This window comes from Sorex araneus, chromosome 3 (genome assembly GCF_027595985.1).
Source record: "Sorex araneus isolate mSorAra2 chromosome 3, mSorAra2.pri, whole genome shotgun sequence".
Taxonomy (NCBI): domain Eukaryota; kingdom Metazoa; phylum Chordata; class Mammalia; order Eulipotyphla; family Soricidae; genus Sorex; species Sorex araneus.
The window spans coordinates 207,347,005-207,362,779 of record NC_073304.1 but is presented as its reverse complement, the minus strand read 5'-3'; the positions used below and the strand labels follow the sequence as shown (position 1 = coordinate 207,362,779).

The 15,775-nt window shown below is 47.0% G+C and overlaps 1 protein-coding gene across 2 annotated transcripts in view; it reads left to right on the top strand.

Annotated features, from left to right (window-relative positions):
• Positions 1-211: 211 nt before the first annotated feature.
• The window catches only part of DGKE (diacylglycerol kinase epsilon), a 28,559-nt gene continuing 12,995 nt past the window's right edge, over positions 212-15,775 (top strand). Inside the window, exons 1-8 of one of the 2 annotated variants that reach the window (XM_055130735.1) lie at positions 212-412; positions 837-1,323; positions 7,510-7,669; positions 10,084-10,203; positions 11,288-11,431; positions 12,464-12,621; positions 13,202-13,253; positions 15,443-15,556. In XM_055130735.1, the coding sequence (XP_054986710.1) occupies positions 866-1,323; positions 7,510-7,669; positions 10,084-10,203; positions 11,288-11,431; positions 12,464-12,621; positions 13,202-13,253; positions 15,443-15,556 (1,206 nt within the window). In that variant the 5' untranslated portion in view covers positions 212-412; positions 837-865. The remainder of the gene's footprint in view (positions 413-836; positions 1,324-7,509; positions 7,670-10,083; positions 10,204-11,287; positions 11,432-12,463; positions 12,622-13,201; positions 13,254-15,442; positions 15,557-15,775) is intronic. The other variant, XM_004608644.2, reaches the window with a different exon arrangement.

The window sequence follows — 15,775 nt, the reverse complement described above, 5'->3', positions numbered from 1 at the left end:
GCTTTACCCCGAGGCCCCGCCCCTTCCATCCATCTCCCACCTCTCCTGAGGCCCCGCCCTTTCCATCGGCTCTGCCTCTCCCCGAGGCCCCGCCCCTTCATCCATCTCCGCCTCTCATGAAGCCCCCCTTCCACCATCTCCACCTTTCTCCGAGCCCCGCCCCTGCCATCATCTCCGCCTCTCCCCGAGGCCCCGCCCCCTGGGACTCAGAGGCCCTCGCGTCCCACCTCGCACCTCCGCCCCGCCCGGGACCTCCGCCGCTGGCCCCGCCCCCGCCGCCGCCGCTCCTGTGCCCGGTGCGTGAGTGCGTGTGTGCGCGCGGAGTCCGGGGCTCGCTCAACGCTGCGCCGGCGTCGGTGGGAGTGCGGCCCGAGGCCTGGCCTGTGCAGCCGCGCCTCCGCCTCCGCTCGAGGTAAGACGGCCCGGGAGCGGGTTGGCCCGAGGCCGCGGTCGCCCAGGCCTCTTTAGAGGGTCGAAGGTGCGGGAGCCGCGCGGGCCGGGAGCTGTCCGCGCATCTGTTTGCGCCGCGGTGCTCGCGAGGGAAGTGGGAGGCCAGCGCTAACCGTTAGGGACCCCGGCGGCGCCGGACACCCCTGGGAACTGGGGGGAGGTGGCGGGGGAGCCGCTTTCAATCTCCTGCGCATTTCCCGGAGCCAGGCTGGGGGAGCAGGCGGGGCCGGAGGAAGAGGGGGGACTCGAGCGTGAGAGCGCGCGGCCGTGGAGACCGGCGCCGGGAAGAAGGTGCGTGCATCCCTCCCCGGCGCCCCCCGGGGAGGGCAGGACCACCTGCACCCGCTGCCCTTGCCCGCGCTCGACCCCGCCCGTGTCTCTCCGAGGCAGGAAGCGGGAGCCGGCGCTCGAGACGATGGAAGAGGAGAAGCGAGCGGCGCCGGCCGCTGGGCTGTTTGCCGACGGCCACCTGGTGCTGTGGACGCTGTGCTCGGTGCTGCTGCCCGTGTTCATCACGTTCTGGTGCAGCCTGCAGCGCTCGCGCCGGCAGCTGCACCGCAGGGACATCTTCCGCCGGAGCCAGCACGGCTGGCGCGACACGGATCTGTTCAGCCAGCCCACCTACTGCTGCGTGTGCGCGCAGCACATCCTGCAGGGCGCCTTCTGCGACTGCTGCGGCCTGCGCGTGGACGAGGGCTGCCTCAAGAAGGCCGAGCAGCGCTTCCAGTGCAAGGAGATCATGCTCAAGAGCGACGGCGGCGGCGCCCGGGAGCCCATGGCCCACCACTGGATCCGGGGCAACGTGCCCCTCTGCAGCTCCTGCGTGGTGTGCAGGCAGCAGTGCGGCAGTCAGCCCAAGCTCTGTGATTACAGGTACAGCCCGGGTGGGGATCCAGGGACTCACAATGCGCGCGCGCGGTGGTGGGGACGGGTGGGGGCGTGTTGACCTTTCAGAGCAGACAGGGCTGCTTTTATCCTGCCTGTGGCCTAGACCACTTCAGGGCTCATAAACATCCCTGCGCGGTGCTCTGCGAGGAGCCGGCGCCTCTGTGTGAGTCATCTCGCGCCCGAGATGCAGCTAAGCCTCTTCTCACCCCACCTGCCCCGTGGGGGAATAAAAGTCAGCTCTTAACACTCATCGCGAAGCCTCCAAGTCCAGAGTACTTTATGTGTCTTTTATTTTTGCTTTTGTTACAGTTACTTCTGTTACTATTCTTCTGTTACTATTCCTCTCCTCTTCCTATAAGGAGAGTTGTCTTGTTTTTGCTTCTGTTACAATTACTTCTGTTACTATTCTTCTGTTACTATTCCTTTCCTCCTATAAGGAGAAGTTAACTTTTCCTTGGAGAAGTAAATGCTCAGCATGAAGGATAAAGAGCAGGTGTTACAGCCAGCCCGCACTTCAGAGATCTTTTGTTAATAAAAGGTATTGAGGCTGACTTGCAAAGGACACTTAGAGGGATTTGTTGTTTTGTTTGATGCTTTTGCAGGACCTGTAGCTCCTTAAACGTCTTTTAAGTCCCTTTTAGTAGTAGCACGCTGTTTTAAAAGACACTCCCTAACTCAGTCCGGGAGCATGAGACTCAAATACCTACCACAATGGGTGTCATCTTAAGTATAGTCTTAAAGTCAGTGACGATGTCCTTTTGTCATGGGAGAGACTGGTAAAGAGGGTGTTTGCGTGTGTCATTTATTTTAACTGCTTCACAGCTGAGAGAATTTAAAAATAGAGCTGGTGTCCAGGGTTTCTAACCTCCAGGAAAGGGGCAGGAATGCTCACAGAGAGCTTATCTTTACCTTAAGTCTGGACATCTTCAGTATGAACGTTTTTATTTAACAAGTAAAAAGATCTGAGCTAGGAAGCTGGCACAAGATGATTGCAAGTTACTGTATTTTTTTCTTGGAATAGCATGAATGTTGTTATGTCAGCATCTAGTTTTAAATAAGTTTTACACACCAGATTTAGATTTAGGAATAATTTTCTTTTAACCAACAGAATTTTGTAAGCCTTCCATTGCTTTGGGTATCATTCACATTTCGGTAGGGTCCTCTAAGCATCCCTCCCTCCTGAGAACGAGGCTGCTTTCCTAATTCTTTGATCTTTCGTTGTTGTTATGCTTTCTTCCCTTGCCAGATTAAAATTGCTTCCATAAATATTTCGACTGTGTTTGAAATGCTCCTTAAAAAAAATAATCTTAAGGTCCAGAGTGATAGTACAGTGGGTAGGGCAGCTTGCCAGCTTGCCTTGCACATGACCAACCCAAGTTTGATCCCTGGCACCCCATAGGGACTGTCCCCCGGAGCCTTCCAGGGGATTCCATCTGGTCCCCAGACCCCTGGGTGTAGAGCCTGAAGTAAGCCCTGAGTGTGTGTGTGACCCAGAAACATTCATCATCATCATCATCATCATCATCATCATCATCATCACCATCTTAGTGTTCCTGAAGTTCCACCCAAATTATTTTTTAGAAATGTTTATCTGACAGATTTCTTGCTCTGCTTAAAACTCAGTTGCTCTCCCAGCTTATACCACGAGTCTTTCCATGTAAGCACCATGTGGGCTGGAGCAGTAGCACAGCAGGTAGGGCGTTTGCCTTGCACGCGGCCGACCCGGGTTCGAATCCCAGCATCCCATATGGTCCCCCGAGCACAACCAGGAGTAATTCCTGAGTGCATGAGCCAGGATTAACCCCTATGCATCGCCGGGTGTGACCCCCCCAAAAATAAAAAATAATAATAATAAAGGACAGAGAGACTGGCTTGCTTTTCAAGCCCTTGTTCTCTCTCAAACACATATCCCATGTAAGCACCATGTGCTTTGCACCTTGCGAGCCAGACTTCTTAGAATTACGTGCCACCCCCCAGCCCTAATCTACATAGACCAGTAATGCCCGACTGCTTGTGGTTTCTTTTTTTTTCTTTCTTTCTTTTTTTTTTTTTTTTTTTGCTTTTTGGGTCACACCCAGTGATGCACAGGGGTTACTCCTGGCTCTGTACTCAGGAATTACCCCTGGTGGTGCTCAGGGGACCGTATGGGATGCTGGGAATCGAACCCGGGTCGGCAGCGTGCAAGGCAAATGCCCTACCCGCTGTGCTATCGCTCCAGCCCTGCTTGTGGTTTCTTAAAACTGTCAGGCTTTTTTTTAAAAAAAAAAAAAAAAAAAAAAAAAAAACCTCCTTCTTTTCCTCTGGGCTTTCATTTGTTAAGTGTCCAGGCTGACTTCAGACCTCCTAAACACTAGTCTTGTTCTGTCCTCAGGAGTCCTGCACTTTGCTTGCTACACCACTCACACCTACTCCCGAGCTTTATTTCCTTGTTGATAGTGACATAAGCGTCTCTCTAGCTCTGTGGTTCCGGGGTGAGAGCTCCAGACCTCCAGCAGCAGCAGCCCTGAGAAATTTACAAGAAATTCTGTGACTTCTGAGGGTGCCAGAGTGAGCAAAGGAAACGGAACTGTTTGCATGTGGGAGACTTAGGTTAAAGAATCATCTGTGGCTTACATGAATTCAAATGTAACATCCTCCCCTTTCTGGGAGCCCAAGCTCTACGCCAGACCCACTGAGTCAGAAATTTGAGCTCAGAAACAGCCATCTGTGCTTTTAACCAGTGCTGTGATTTTTATCAGAGAACAATCATTATATTTGTGTGTCTTTCCGGAGTACAAGCTTCTAGTAATTTTGTGTCTCCACAAAGACCGTGGAGGATGCTAGAGCTCCTTTTCTCCCTTTGCTTCGAGCTCTAAACAGTTTCCAAGCAGTCTGTTCTCAGCTTGGTGTACAGCCCTCATCTGTGGTAGAAATGGTCTCTCTGTAACTTAGGAAGTATCTCCTTATTCCCCGGGGGGAAGATCCGTGTCTTTAAAGTTGGTATGCATTCTGCAATGTTCCGATAACTCTATGCATGATTACAGTCGACTTTGATCTTTATAGGAACAAGAGTGTGGAACGAAAACAAAGGTCCACTGAGAATCTTAAAACACTAGACAGAGGGTTGCTGTCAGGATTTCTTCAAGCCCCAGGGAAGGCACCCTCCTAGTCCATGTCACATTTTCCTGGAGTTCTTGACTTTTCTTTTTTTTTTTTTCCTTTTTGGGTCACACCCGGCGATGCACAGGGCTGATTCCTGGTTCATGCACTCAGGAATTACTCCTGGCGGTGCTCGGGTGACCATATGGGATGCTGGGAATCGAACCCTGGTCGGTCACGTGCAAGGCAAACACCCTACCCACTGTACTATTGCTCCAGCCCCTTGACTTTTTCTTTTTTTTTTCTTTTTTTGGATCGCATCCAGTGATGCTCAGGGGTTACTCCTGACTCTGCCCCCAGGAATTACTTCTGGTGGTGCTCTGGGGACCATGTGGAATGCTGGGGATTGAACCCCAGTCAACTGCATGCAAGGCAAATGCCCTACCTGCTGTCCCATTGCTCTGGCCCCAAGTTCTTGATTTTAACTGAACAAGGAACCCTAGTCTATAAGTTCGCATTTCAGAGAGCACTATTGGCAACTGGTGATAATTCACTCTAAAGTCCTGTGACCCAGTTAAGCTGCAGAATAAGGAACAAAGGACCTTTAATTTATAGAGTACTTAGACATGACATGGTTTTTATACTTTGAGCATGTTTCATTATGGACTACACCTGGTGTGGTTTTACTCCTGGCTCTTCTGCTCAGGGGTCACTCCTGGTGGGTCTTGGGTGACCATGTGGTGTGCCAGGGATTGAATCTATGTGGGTCGGGTCAGAAAGATAGTAGAGGGGCTGGAGCAATAGCACAGCGGGTAGGGCGTTTGCCTTGCATGCGGCCAACCCGGGTTCAATTCCCAGCACCTCATATGGTCTCCCGAGCACCGCCAGGAGTAATTTCTGAGCGCAAAGCCAGGAGTCACCCCTGAGCATCACTGGGTGTGACCCAAAAAGCAAAAGAAAAAAAAAAAGAAAGAAAGATAGTAGAGCATGTAAGGCCTGCCCCGCTTCGATCCCTGTGTTCTGGTTCCCGAAGCCCACCAGGAGGGATTTCTGAGTGCAGAGCCAAGAATAAGCTTTACGCACCACCAAGAACAAATGAAAAAGAAATTTTGAGCTGCTTAGGGAGCTGGAGATTGAGGATCCAGAATAAAACAATTGCCAGGCATGTGTGAGGCCCTGGGTTTGATCCCTGGACACCCCAGAAAATAAATAAATCAGCGCTTGACAATTTCTAAGTCCTCTTCATTACATCCTTTCCCCCCACCATATCCACATACATTGTAATTAATCAAACAAAGCTGCTGATTCTTAGTAGGTCTTTAAGTCTTGGCTCGGTAAATTTGCTTCTGTGGTCTATCAGTATATGTTTATTAATTTAATAATCGATACCAAAACTTGTAGAATAGAGGTGAGCATACTTTTTTTTCCTATAGAGATCTAGAATTGAGGGCATTTGGCTTTGCAAACCATATGTTCTACCATAATAACTTAATTCTGCCATCCTCTGTAATAGTACAGAATCTGCCATATCAAGAATGGGGTAGTGGGCCTGGAGGGACAGTCCAGCAGACAGCCAACTCAGGCTCTATCCCCGGCATTCCATATACAAGCGCCCTACCTGCTGTATTATTGCTCCCAAACAGGGCTTTTTTTTTTCTTTTTGGGTCACACCCGGCAATGCACAGGGGTTACTCCCGGCTCTGCACTCAGAAATTACTCCTGACGGTGCTTGGGGGACCATATGGGATGCTGGGAATCGAACCCCGGTCGGCCGCATGCAAGGCAAATGCCCTACCCACTGGGCTATTGCTCCAGCCCCCAAACAGGGCATTTTTTAAGTTACAGAGATTTTTATTTTAGGCCTTGTAAACCTGCCTCAGCCAAAGCACAGATAATATGCGGAGAAACATTGTTTTAAACCAGCTTGATACGATTATATGGGCTGATACTTATCATGTGATAAATTAAAACCGAGGCACAGTGCATCATAAAATAACAAAGTTGGTACAAGTACATATGTGAACAAAAACGGATGTTGCTGTACATTTTTAGCATATCACTTTGGTTTCACAGCTTTGTGTATCCTTCATTCGGCTGTTGACATAGTATATGTCATATGCTTCCGGAAAACCTCACTGTGTGCCTTTGAGAGAATGAATGTGAAATGATATGTTAGTATTACTTAAATTTGGGGTGGGTGGTGCTTTAGCAAGGCAGGGGTGAGGGTTGTAAACCCTGTAATTGTAGGCTGACTGGGTCCAGCCAGGTCCTCAGGTCAGTGTGAAGGGCTCAAGGATTCAGTGCCGCAAGGGCCCTGCGATGCCAAGGATTGCCAGGGGCACCCAGCAGTACTCTGGGACCATGTGTACAGGGCCAAGCCAGGCACAGCTACGTGCAAAGCATGAACCTAACCCCTGTCCTGTCTCTCTTGCCCCAATTTCAATTACTTTAACCTCACAGAAACCAGAAAGAGTCTTGGGAATCCCAGATTATGGAGGCAGTGTTAAAGCGCTTTGCGCGTGGCTAACCCAGATTTGATCCCCAGCATCACATATGGTCCCCCCAACCACCACCAGGAATAATTCCTGAGTGCAGAGTCAGGAATAACCCTAGTATTGCTAGGTCTGGCCCCAAAACAAAACAACAGCAACAACAAATACAGGGGGATTGAACCTGGGCTGACTGCTCACTTTTATCAAGTGTTTTTAAAAGCACAACTATGTTTCATATGTTACAGCTTGCTAGGTACAATTACATATGTATTTCATTTACCAGATTTTACGTTCAGCAAGGATAAAGTTTACCATTGGAATTTTTTTTTTTTTTGGCTTTTTGGGTCACACCCGGCAATGCTCAGGGGTTACTCCTGGCTTTGCACTCAGGAATTACTCCTGACGGTGCTCAGGGGACCATATGGGATGCTGGGAATCGAACCTGGGTCGGCTGCATGCAAGGCAAATGCCCTACCCGCTGTACTATCACTCCAACCCCAAACCCTTGGAAATTTTTTTGACAAAAATGATTGGTATGCAAAGTGGTTTAAAATTATTGTCCTTTTTTTAAAATTATTGTCTTTTATGTTTCACCCCACAGGTGCATTTGGTGTCAAAAAACTGTTCATGATGAGTGCATGACAAATAGCTTGAAGAATGAGAAGTGTGATTTTGGGGAATTCAGAAACCTCATCATTCCTCCAAGTTACTTGACCTCTATTAATCAGATGCGTAAAGACAAAAAAACAGATTATGCAGAGGTAATGAAAGTTTGCTTCTTCTATATAATTGATTTCAAAAAATTGGTTTTAGTCAGTATGTAGCACTTAGTGATGTTTTTGTATCTTGACTATAAAAGGTCATCATGGCAATCATGAACAACTTTGTAACTGTGTATCTCATGGTGATTCAACTAAAATAAACAAAGAAAATGCCATCGTTAACCATAGGACCTACATATATCACAAATTTGGGCTTCTCAGTATTTTCATGTCTAAAAAATAAATTTTGAAATGTTATTTTAATGATATCTAAATCATTGTCTATAACCCATTCGTTTGGAGAGATATTTTTTAATTTTATTTTCGTTTTTTATCCTGGGGCCACACCTGGTGGGTCTCAGAAACACTCCCATCTTGGTACTCGGGTTGAATCTGGACCTCCTCCAGGCAAAGTATGCACTGCAGACCTTTAAACTGTTCCCGAGCCTAGTTGGGGAGCTCTCTGAACACACAGGCTGGGGGCTGGGGGGTAGCTGGGGACAGTGGTGGAGGGCAGTGGACGCTGGTGAAGGAACTGGTGTTGGAACACTGTGCCCCTGAGACTCAGTCATGAATAACTTTCTAACCCATGGTGAACCAATAAAATACAAATGAAAGAAAAATACAGAGTCTTGAACCAGGGACATAGCTTGAGTGGCAGAGCACATGCCCAGGGCTTCCGTCCCGAGCCCTCCATGTTCTGTCCCAGCTCTAAGCATGCCCCTAAAGAAAATACAGTTTCCTGGGTCCATCTTCACACCACATTTGACTTAGTAGGTCGAGCTGGTGCCAGTAATCCATGTGTTTTTCAAGATCCTCAGGTGATTCTCATTCAGCAGCCAAGCTTGGGATTCACGATGATTATCAGTGCAGAACACGAGAACTTTTCTTCACATGAGAAGTTTTCCATTTGGAACTTGACACGGAGTACCTAGAGGAGGGTTTGCGTTGCACCTTAGGCGCTCTCACAAGCTGTGCCAAACAGTGGTTATTAAAACTATCAGCAACACTTTGTAATAGATGTGGAGTTCATGAGAAATGGATCTAAATGGATCTCTCCATCCTTATATAGTAGGTTAAGAGTAATTGCAAAACTTTGCAGATATTTTTCCCATTTGAATGCTCAGATAAAGGAGCCGGAGTGATAGTACAGTGGGTGAGGTGCTTACCTTGCTGGGTTCGATCCCCAGCATCCCATATGGTCCTCTGAGCACTGCCAGGAGTAATTCCTGAGTGCAGAGCCAGGAGTAACCAACCCCTGAGCATTGGTAAATGTGGCCCAAAAAACAAAGCAGAATGAAAAAAGGAATACTCAAAAAAAGTTGAACTATTTCATTTTGTCTTTTCAAAGTTAAGGTTTTATATCTCAGGCCCAGAATGTGACTTGCTTGTGTGAGGCCTTCACTTCGGTCCCCAGCACCCCAAAAGGAAAACTATTTCCATGTAGAGATACAAAAAAATTATATCTTTAATGGCAAATTTGTCAGAATTCCTGTAAAGAAACGGGTATTTTAATATTTTAAATTTTGATATTAGATTTAATGGTCTCATTCCCTTGACCCTGAAAGAGCCACCAATCATTGGGAAAGACAAGTAAGGAGAGGCTGCTAAAATCTCAGGGCTGGGACGAATGGAGACATTACTGGTGCCCGTTCGAGCAAATCAATGAACAATGAGATTACAGTGATACAGTGATTAGATTTAATAATTGCATCGCCTTTGTCTTTTGGGGGGTGGGTGGGGTGAGGTCACCCTGACAGTGCTGGGGGATACTCCCAGCTCTGTGCCCAGTGTCAGAGATAAGAGCAGGGTCAGTTGCATGTAAGGCAAATAGCTCAACCCCTGTACTACCTCTCCAGCTCTGAAATACATATCTTAAGATATACAAGCCCTTTTGTCTCTGATACGATCTGAATTACTGGGTTGTCACTCAGTAAAACCACAGAGCAGCTTCATGTATGTGTACACACAAAGGTGAGAGCTGGGAATGGCATCTGCACCAGGGCACATGCCTTGCATGTGGCTGACCCAGATTCACCCCCTAGCACCCCATAGGTCCCTTGAGCTCTGCCAAGAGTGACTCCTGAATGCAGAGCTGGGACTAACCCAGGAGCATTGCCAGGTTGGTGAAAAAAAAACAAAAAAAAGAAATGACAAACTTAGGGCTAGAGAAAAGGTACAATGGATAGGGCACTTTTCTTACACATGGCCAACCTGCGTTCGATTCCCCAGCAACCCTTATGGCCCCCTGAGCACTACCAGGAGTGATCCCTGAGTGCAGAGCCAGGAGGAAACCCTGCCCATCAACAAGGGTAGCCCAAAATCAAACCCAAAAATTAGAAATTCAGTTTTCCTCATCACTGAGATGTTAAATCCCTTTCACTTCTATCTTTATTTATTTATTTATATTTTAGCTATCCTCTAAACTTGGAAAGGAATGGACACCATTAATAATCCTGGCCAACTCTCGCAGTGGAACCAACATGGGAGAAGGACTGTTGGGAGAATTTAGGATCCTCCTAAATCCAGTGCAGGTAACTAAAAAGAAAAATCTTCCCTTCTAGAAGTATCTGCCTTTAATTCTTAAGTTTTTCATTGTCCTAACATTGTTGTGTTGGTACTGTAATCTTCTGACTATAGAAAAGAGTAATAATCAGGGACAGAGCAGTGCAGCGGGGACAGTGTTTGCCTTGCACATGGCCAACCGGGGTTTGATCCCCAACATCCCATATGGCCCCCCCAGGCCCACCAGGAGTGACCCCTAAGCACAGAGCCAGGAGTAAGCCCTAAGCACTGTGGAGTATGGCCCAAAAAACAAAAACAAAGGAAAAGGGGAAAGAGTAGTAATTGTATTAAGCCAGGGCATAGACTTTGCTTACTGGAGCCCTGGGTTTAATCCCCAGCATCACATGGTCCCCCAGGTACCAAGAGTGGTCCCACCAGAAAGTAAAATTAGGAAGAAGTATTTGGAGGTGTGAATTTCGCACATTGTGTTTCATGTGAATGGGAAAGAGGCGGTATCTATAGTGAATAGGCCACAGGATTGAATTTGAGTTTCAGCACCTACTTAACCAGAGAATAAAAGGCAAATGATTTAAACTTTCTGTGCCTCAATTTCCTGGTCATTAGACTGGATCTTGGGCTGGAGCAATAGCACAGTGGGTAGGGCGTTTGCCTTGCACGCGGCGACCCGGGTTCAATTCCCAGCATCCCATATGGTCCCCGGAGCACCCCCAGGAGCAATTCCTGAGTACAGAGCCAGGAGTAACCCCTGAGAATCGCTGGGTATGACCCAAAAAGCAAAAAAAAAAAAAAAAAAAATTATAGACTGGATCTTACTCATATTTTATAGATCAGGAACAGCAAGTCCAGACATAGAGCCTGGCATCTTGTTAAAAATGTGCTTGGGGGCCGGAGAGATGGTACAGCGGGTAGTGCATTTGCCTTGCACATGCTTCCATCTCCAGCATCCCATATCGTCCCCCGAGCACCGCCAGGAATAATTCCTGAGTGCAGAGCCAGGAGTAACCCCCGAGTAACATTGCCTCAAGTGTGACAAAAAGTAGCCTCCTGGCCTACATTGTTTGATGTAATGCTTTCCTTTTTATTCATTTCTAGGTGTTTGATGTCACTAAGACTCCTCCTTCGAAAGCCCTGCAGCTTTGTACTCTGCTTCCCTATCACTCTGCTCGAGTGCTTGTCTGTGGCGGGGACGGTACGGTGGGCTGGGTCCTGGATGCAGTTGATGAAATGAAGATTAAGGTATTTCAGTCTGAAGACCTGCTTTCCTTTTACAGAGACACTTCCAGGGCAGTCAATTAGACAGTATTTATGGTTCTGTTTTTTATTATGCAGCTAGAAAACATTGAAAATTCCGAGTCACTTAAAAAAAGAGATAATACATTTGTATGCCATTTATTTTTATCAAAATTTCTATAATAAACAGGATTTCTTTTTATAATCTGAGAAGGAATGTGCCTGTTTTAAAATAGCTTACAGAATTAAAGCCACCTTTAGAGTTCCTCGGTTTTGTCGTTAATTTAAAATGTTGGGAGTCATGTCATCCCATATGTTTACAGTTGATCAGTCACACAGGGGGGTTTCTCATGCATCATCACAGATTATTACATAATGTTCTTTGCCTTCGGGATTTATTGTTTTAGCATTCAAGCCATTTAATGTCCCGACAATAAATGTTATACTCAGCCTCTAGCTGAGTATTTTTCCAGACTGCTTGCCAAATTTTCCACGCGCCCTGAAAAGAGGAACTTAGCGTGTACTGCAATATATTTCTTCTCCGTTCATGCACTTTCTGGTTTAGGATGAGATTCTACTGTGTTAAAAGTAGGTCAAGGGATGCACACGACAACATTTCAGTATCTGTATTGCAAACCACAGTGCACAAAAGGAGGGAGAGAGAGAAGAGAAGTGCTTGTCATAGAGGGAGGCTAGGAATTGGGTGGGGGGGTGGTGATGGGAAGAAAACTGGGGACACTGGTGCTGGGAAATGTGCACTGGTGGAGGGATGGGTGTCGGAACACTGTATGACTGAAACCTAATCATGAACAGCTTTGTAAGGGTCTATCTCATAGTGGGTCCATGAAAAAAAAAATTGAAAAAAGAATGAGATTCTATGAATAGACAGTTGGCATAACCTTTAACAAAACCACATACAGATGTTCTCTTTATGTCTGTTGCTTTGATCTTTTTAAGTTTCACCAAATGTTACTTGGTGAAATGTTTCCTTACAAATTGTCTGAAAGAGGAATCTAAGCTGTAACTTCTATATTCCAGGGACAAGAAAAATACATTCCACAAGTTGCCGTCCTGCCTCTGGGGACGGGCAATGATCTGTCCAATACTCTGGGCTGGGGGACAGGTTACGCTGGAGAAATCCCAGTCGCACAAGTTTTAAGAAATGTGATGGATGCCGATGGAATAAAACTAGATAGGTAAGTTACACCTCCCCCCAAAAGTAGACTGTGTATGTTGTGGACATTATTTGGTTTATTAATGGAGAGGTGTTACTGTCCATCTTAGATTTTGAAAATTACTCTTACTACTTAAACATTGAGGATGTGACCCAGTGGGAGGGCACTTGCCTTATACGTGTGAGGTCCTGGGTTTGACCCCTGGCACCACACACAGTTTTTAAAAATTTAACTATTATAAACTTATATGCAGAACTGCCATCTAGGAGTCGGGGATGCAGTACGCTAGTAGAACACATGCATGAGTTTGTAACCCACCTCCCTACCACCACCAAAAAAAGTAAAGAAACTATGTTAGATGTAGCTCCACATAGAGGCTAGTGTATTATGTTGTTTCTGTGTATTTTGTTAAATTAGGGTTGAAGTCATAAGGCTTGGGGCTGAATCTTAAAATTGGCATGTTTCCTTAGGTGTGTTTATTTTCCCAAATGCTATTTTAATTAGAGCCTCTTTTACCAGGCATCAGGATTGATTGGTACGTTAATTGGTATTTGATTTGATAACGGTCACTGATAATTTTTTTAAAACTTCTGTGTTTTAGATGGAAAGTTCAAATAACAAATAAAGGTTACTATAACTTACGAAAACCCAAGGTATGTTGGGTTTTGTTGTTACCGGGCCCGGTGGGAGGGAGGAGTGGGAGTTAGTGTGGATTTTTGTTTGTTTTGTTTTTATTGGTGCCGGAAAGGGCCCCACCAGTGTGAGCCTTACGCTGCCTCTCCATCCCCCAGGGCATAGTTTTAGGGCTTCAGCTATGGTGATTTCCACAAATACAGTGGAGTGTGTGCATGCACTTGGTTCCTGATGGGTCTGGCTGCAAAAGCTTCGTGGGAGCTGATGTGTGAGTGGGTGCTGACAGGGCAGGCAGAGTGAGGCCAGGGCGGTAGCTCAGAGGGAGAGCACGTGCACACTTCACAGGTGTGGGGCACTGGGCCCCACCTCTGGACGCGCTCTCTCCATCCCCTCGACCCTCCCCACTCTTTCCCTCCCCTCCCTTTTCTCCTCCCCTCCCTACCCAACACTCTCAATTCTAGATCAACAGAAAAAAAGGAATAAAAGTCTTTCCAAGCAGAGGGGCTGGAGCAATAGCATAGCGGGTAGGGCATTTGCCTTGCATGTGGCCGACCTGGGTTCAATTCCCAGCATCCCATATGGTCCCCCCGAGCACCGCCAGGAGTAATTCCTGAGTGCATGAGTGTATGAGCCAGGAATAACCCCTGTGCATCGGTGGGTGTGACCCAAAAAGCAAAAAAAAAAAAAAAAAAGTCTTTCCAAGCAGAAGGAATAGAGACAGGTCATCATAGAATGGAAGAATGGATAGACAATAATACAGAGAGAGCAGGTACCTTTTTTTTTTTTCTTTTTGGGTCACACCTGGCGATGCACAGGGGTTACTCCTGGCTCTGCACTCAGGAATTACTCCTGGCCGTGCTCAGGGGACCATATGGGATGCTGGGATTTGAACCCGGGTCGGCCGCGTGCAAGGCAAACACCCTACCCGCTGTGCTATCTCTCCAGCCCCAGGTACCTATTTTTAAAAAGGCATTTTAAGGAATTGGGGATGCAGCTTGGCTGCAAAACACCTATCATTAGACCAGAATTCCGTCTCTTGCACTTCCAAATACAAAGCTTTTGAGAGTTAGAGAGAGAATACAGCAGGCAAAGTTCTTGTCTTGCAGCTGTCTGACCAGGTTTGATTCCCAGCATCCTACATGGTCCCCCAAGTCTGCCAGGAGTGATCCCTGAGCACAGAGCCTAAAGTAACCCCCAGCACAACAAAAAACTAAAAAATAAGGCTTTTTTTTGTTAATCTTTAGAGGTGAAATTGATCCAGAATTAGCAACTGATTGATAAGTAAAGGCAGAAAATGTTGGTGCTGGATATCTGGCTGGTGGAACTGGCCAGATGGAGGTAACATTGATCAAGATAAGTAAAATAGGGCTGCGAGTTTCAGTAGGGAAGGATGAGTTAGATTTTGTTCAGATTGACCCAAGTCTATGACTCACTGGAGAAGCTGACGGTGTCGGCATATGGCTCAGGAGTGAGACAGAGCTGGAGATGGAGACGGAAAAATCCAGACTGGGGAAGTAGAAAAACTGAGGCAGGTGGGACCAGGGGTCACAAAAGCCTCTCTGAGATGGAAAAGTGGTTTCAATGAGTGAGAAGTATAGGGCTTGGGGCGGGGGGAGGGGGGCGTCGTCCAAGGGCTGGAGGATGCGCTGGACATAGGAATTCGGGGTCTATCCCCAGCCCCCAGTGACCCCAGTGTCACCAGAGGCAGCCCTCCGCCCCGCCCCCGGCGCCACCAGATATGGCCTCAAAACAGAAACCAACCCTAGAAGAAAATGTAAGGGAAGCTCAGAAACAGAAAGTTCGAACGTAAACAGGAACCCTTTTAAATAAGGCCTGAATTTGTTAAACAGACATAGGAGGTGAAGACTAACCAGCCTTTGAACTGAAACCAGTTTTCTGTAAACTGCATTAGTAAATGCAGAAACAGTCCTGTATTTTCCTTTTTTTCCCCCTTTTCTGGGTCATACCCAGCAATCCTCAGGGGTTAGTCCTGGCTTAGCACTCAGGCATTACCACTGGCGGTGCTTGGGGGACCATATGGGATGCCAGGGATCGAACCCGAGTCAGCCGCATGCAAAGCAAATGCCCTACCTGCTGTTCTATCACTCTGGCCCCAGTGCTGTATTGTCTTAACGACTCCAAGTTACAGGCACTCTGTGACCCAGGCTGCACTGAAGCCACCACTGCTTGTCCTTCCCCTCTCTCGCAGGAATTCACCATGAACAACTATTTTTCTGTTGGACCCGATGCTCTCATGGCTCTCAATTTTCATGCTCACCGTGAGAAGGCACCGTCTCTGTTTTCTAGCAGAATTCTTAATAAGGTGTGTTGGATAAAATAACATTTCCTGCTTATCACCAAAGGTACAGTAAAAATCAATAGTTCAATTATATCTAGCTCACCTTCAAGTGAATTCAGATAGGGCTAATGTCACAGAAATAGTTTCTTGCCTCTGGAGTGTAGGACTGTTGATTTAGATTCTTAATGCTTTTATTCCCATACATGGTTAACGCTTGAGAAATTTTTTTGTTTAGTGTAAGAC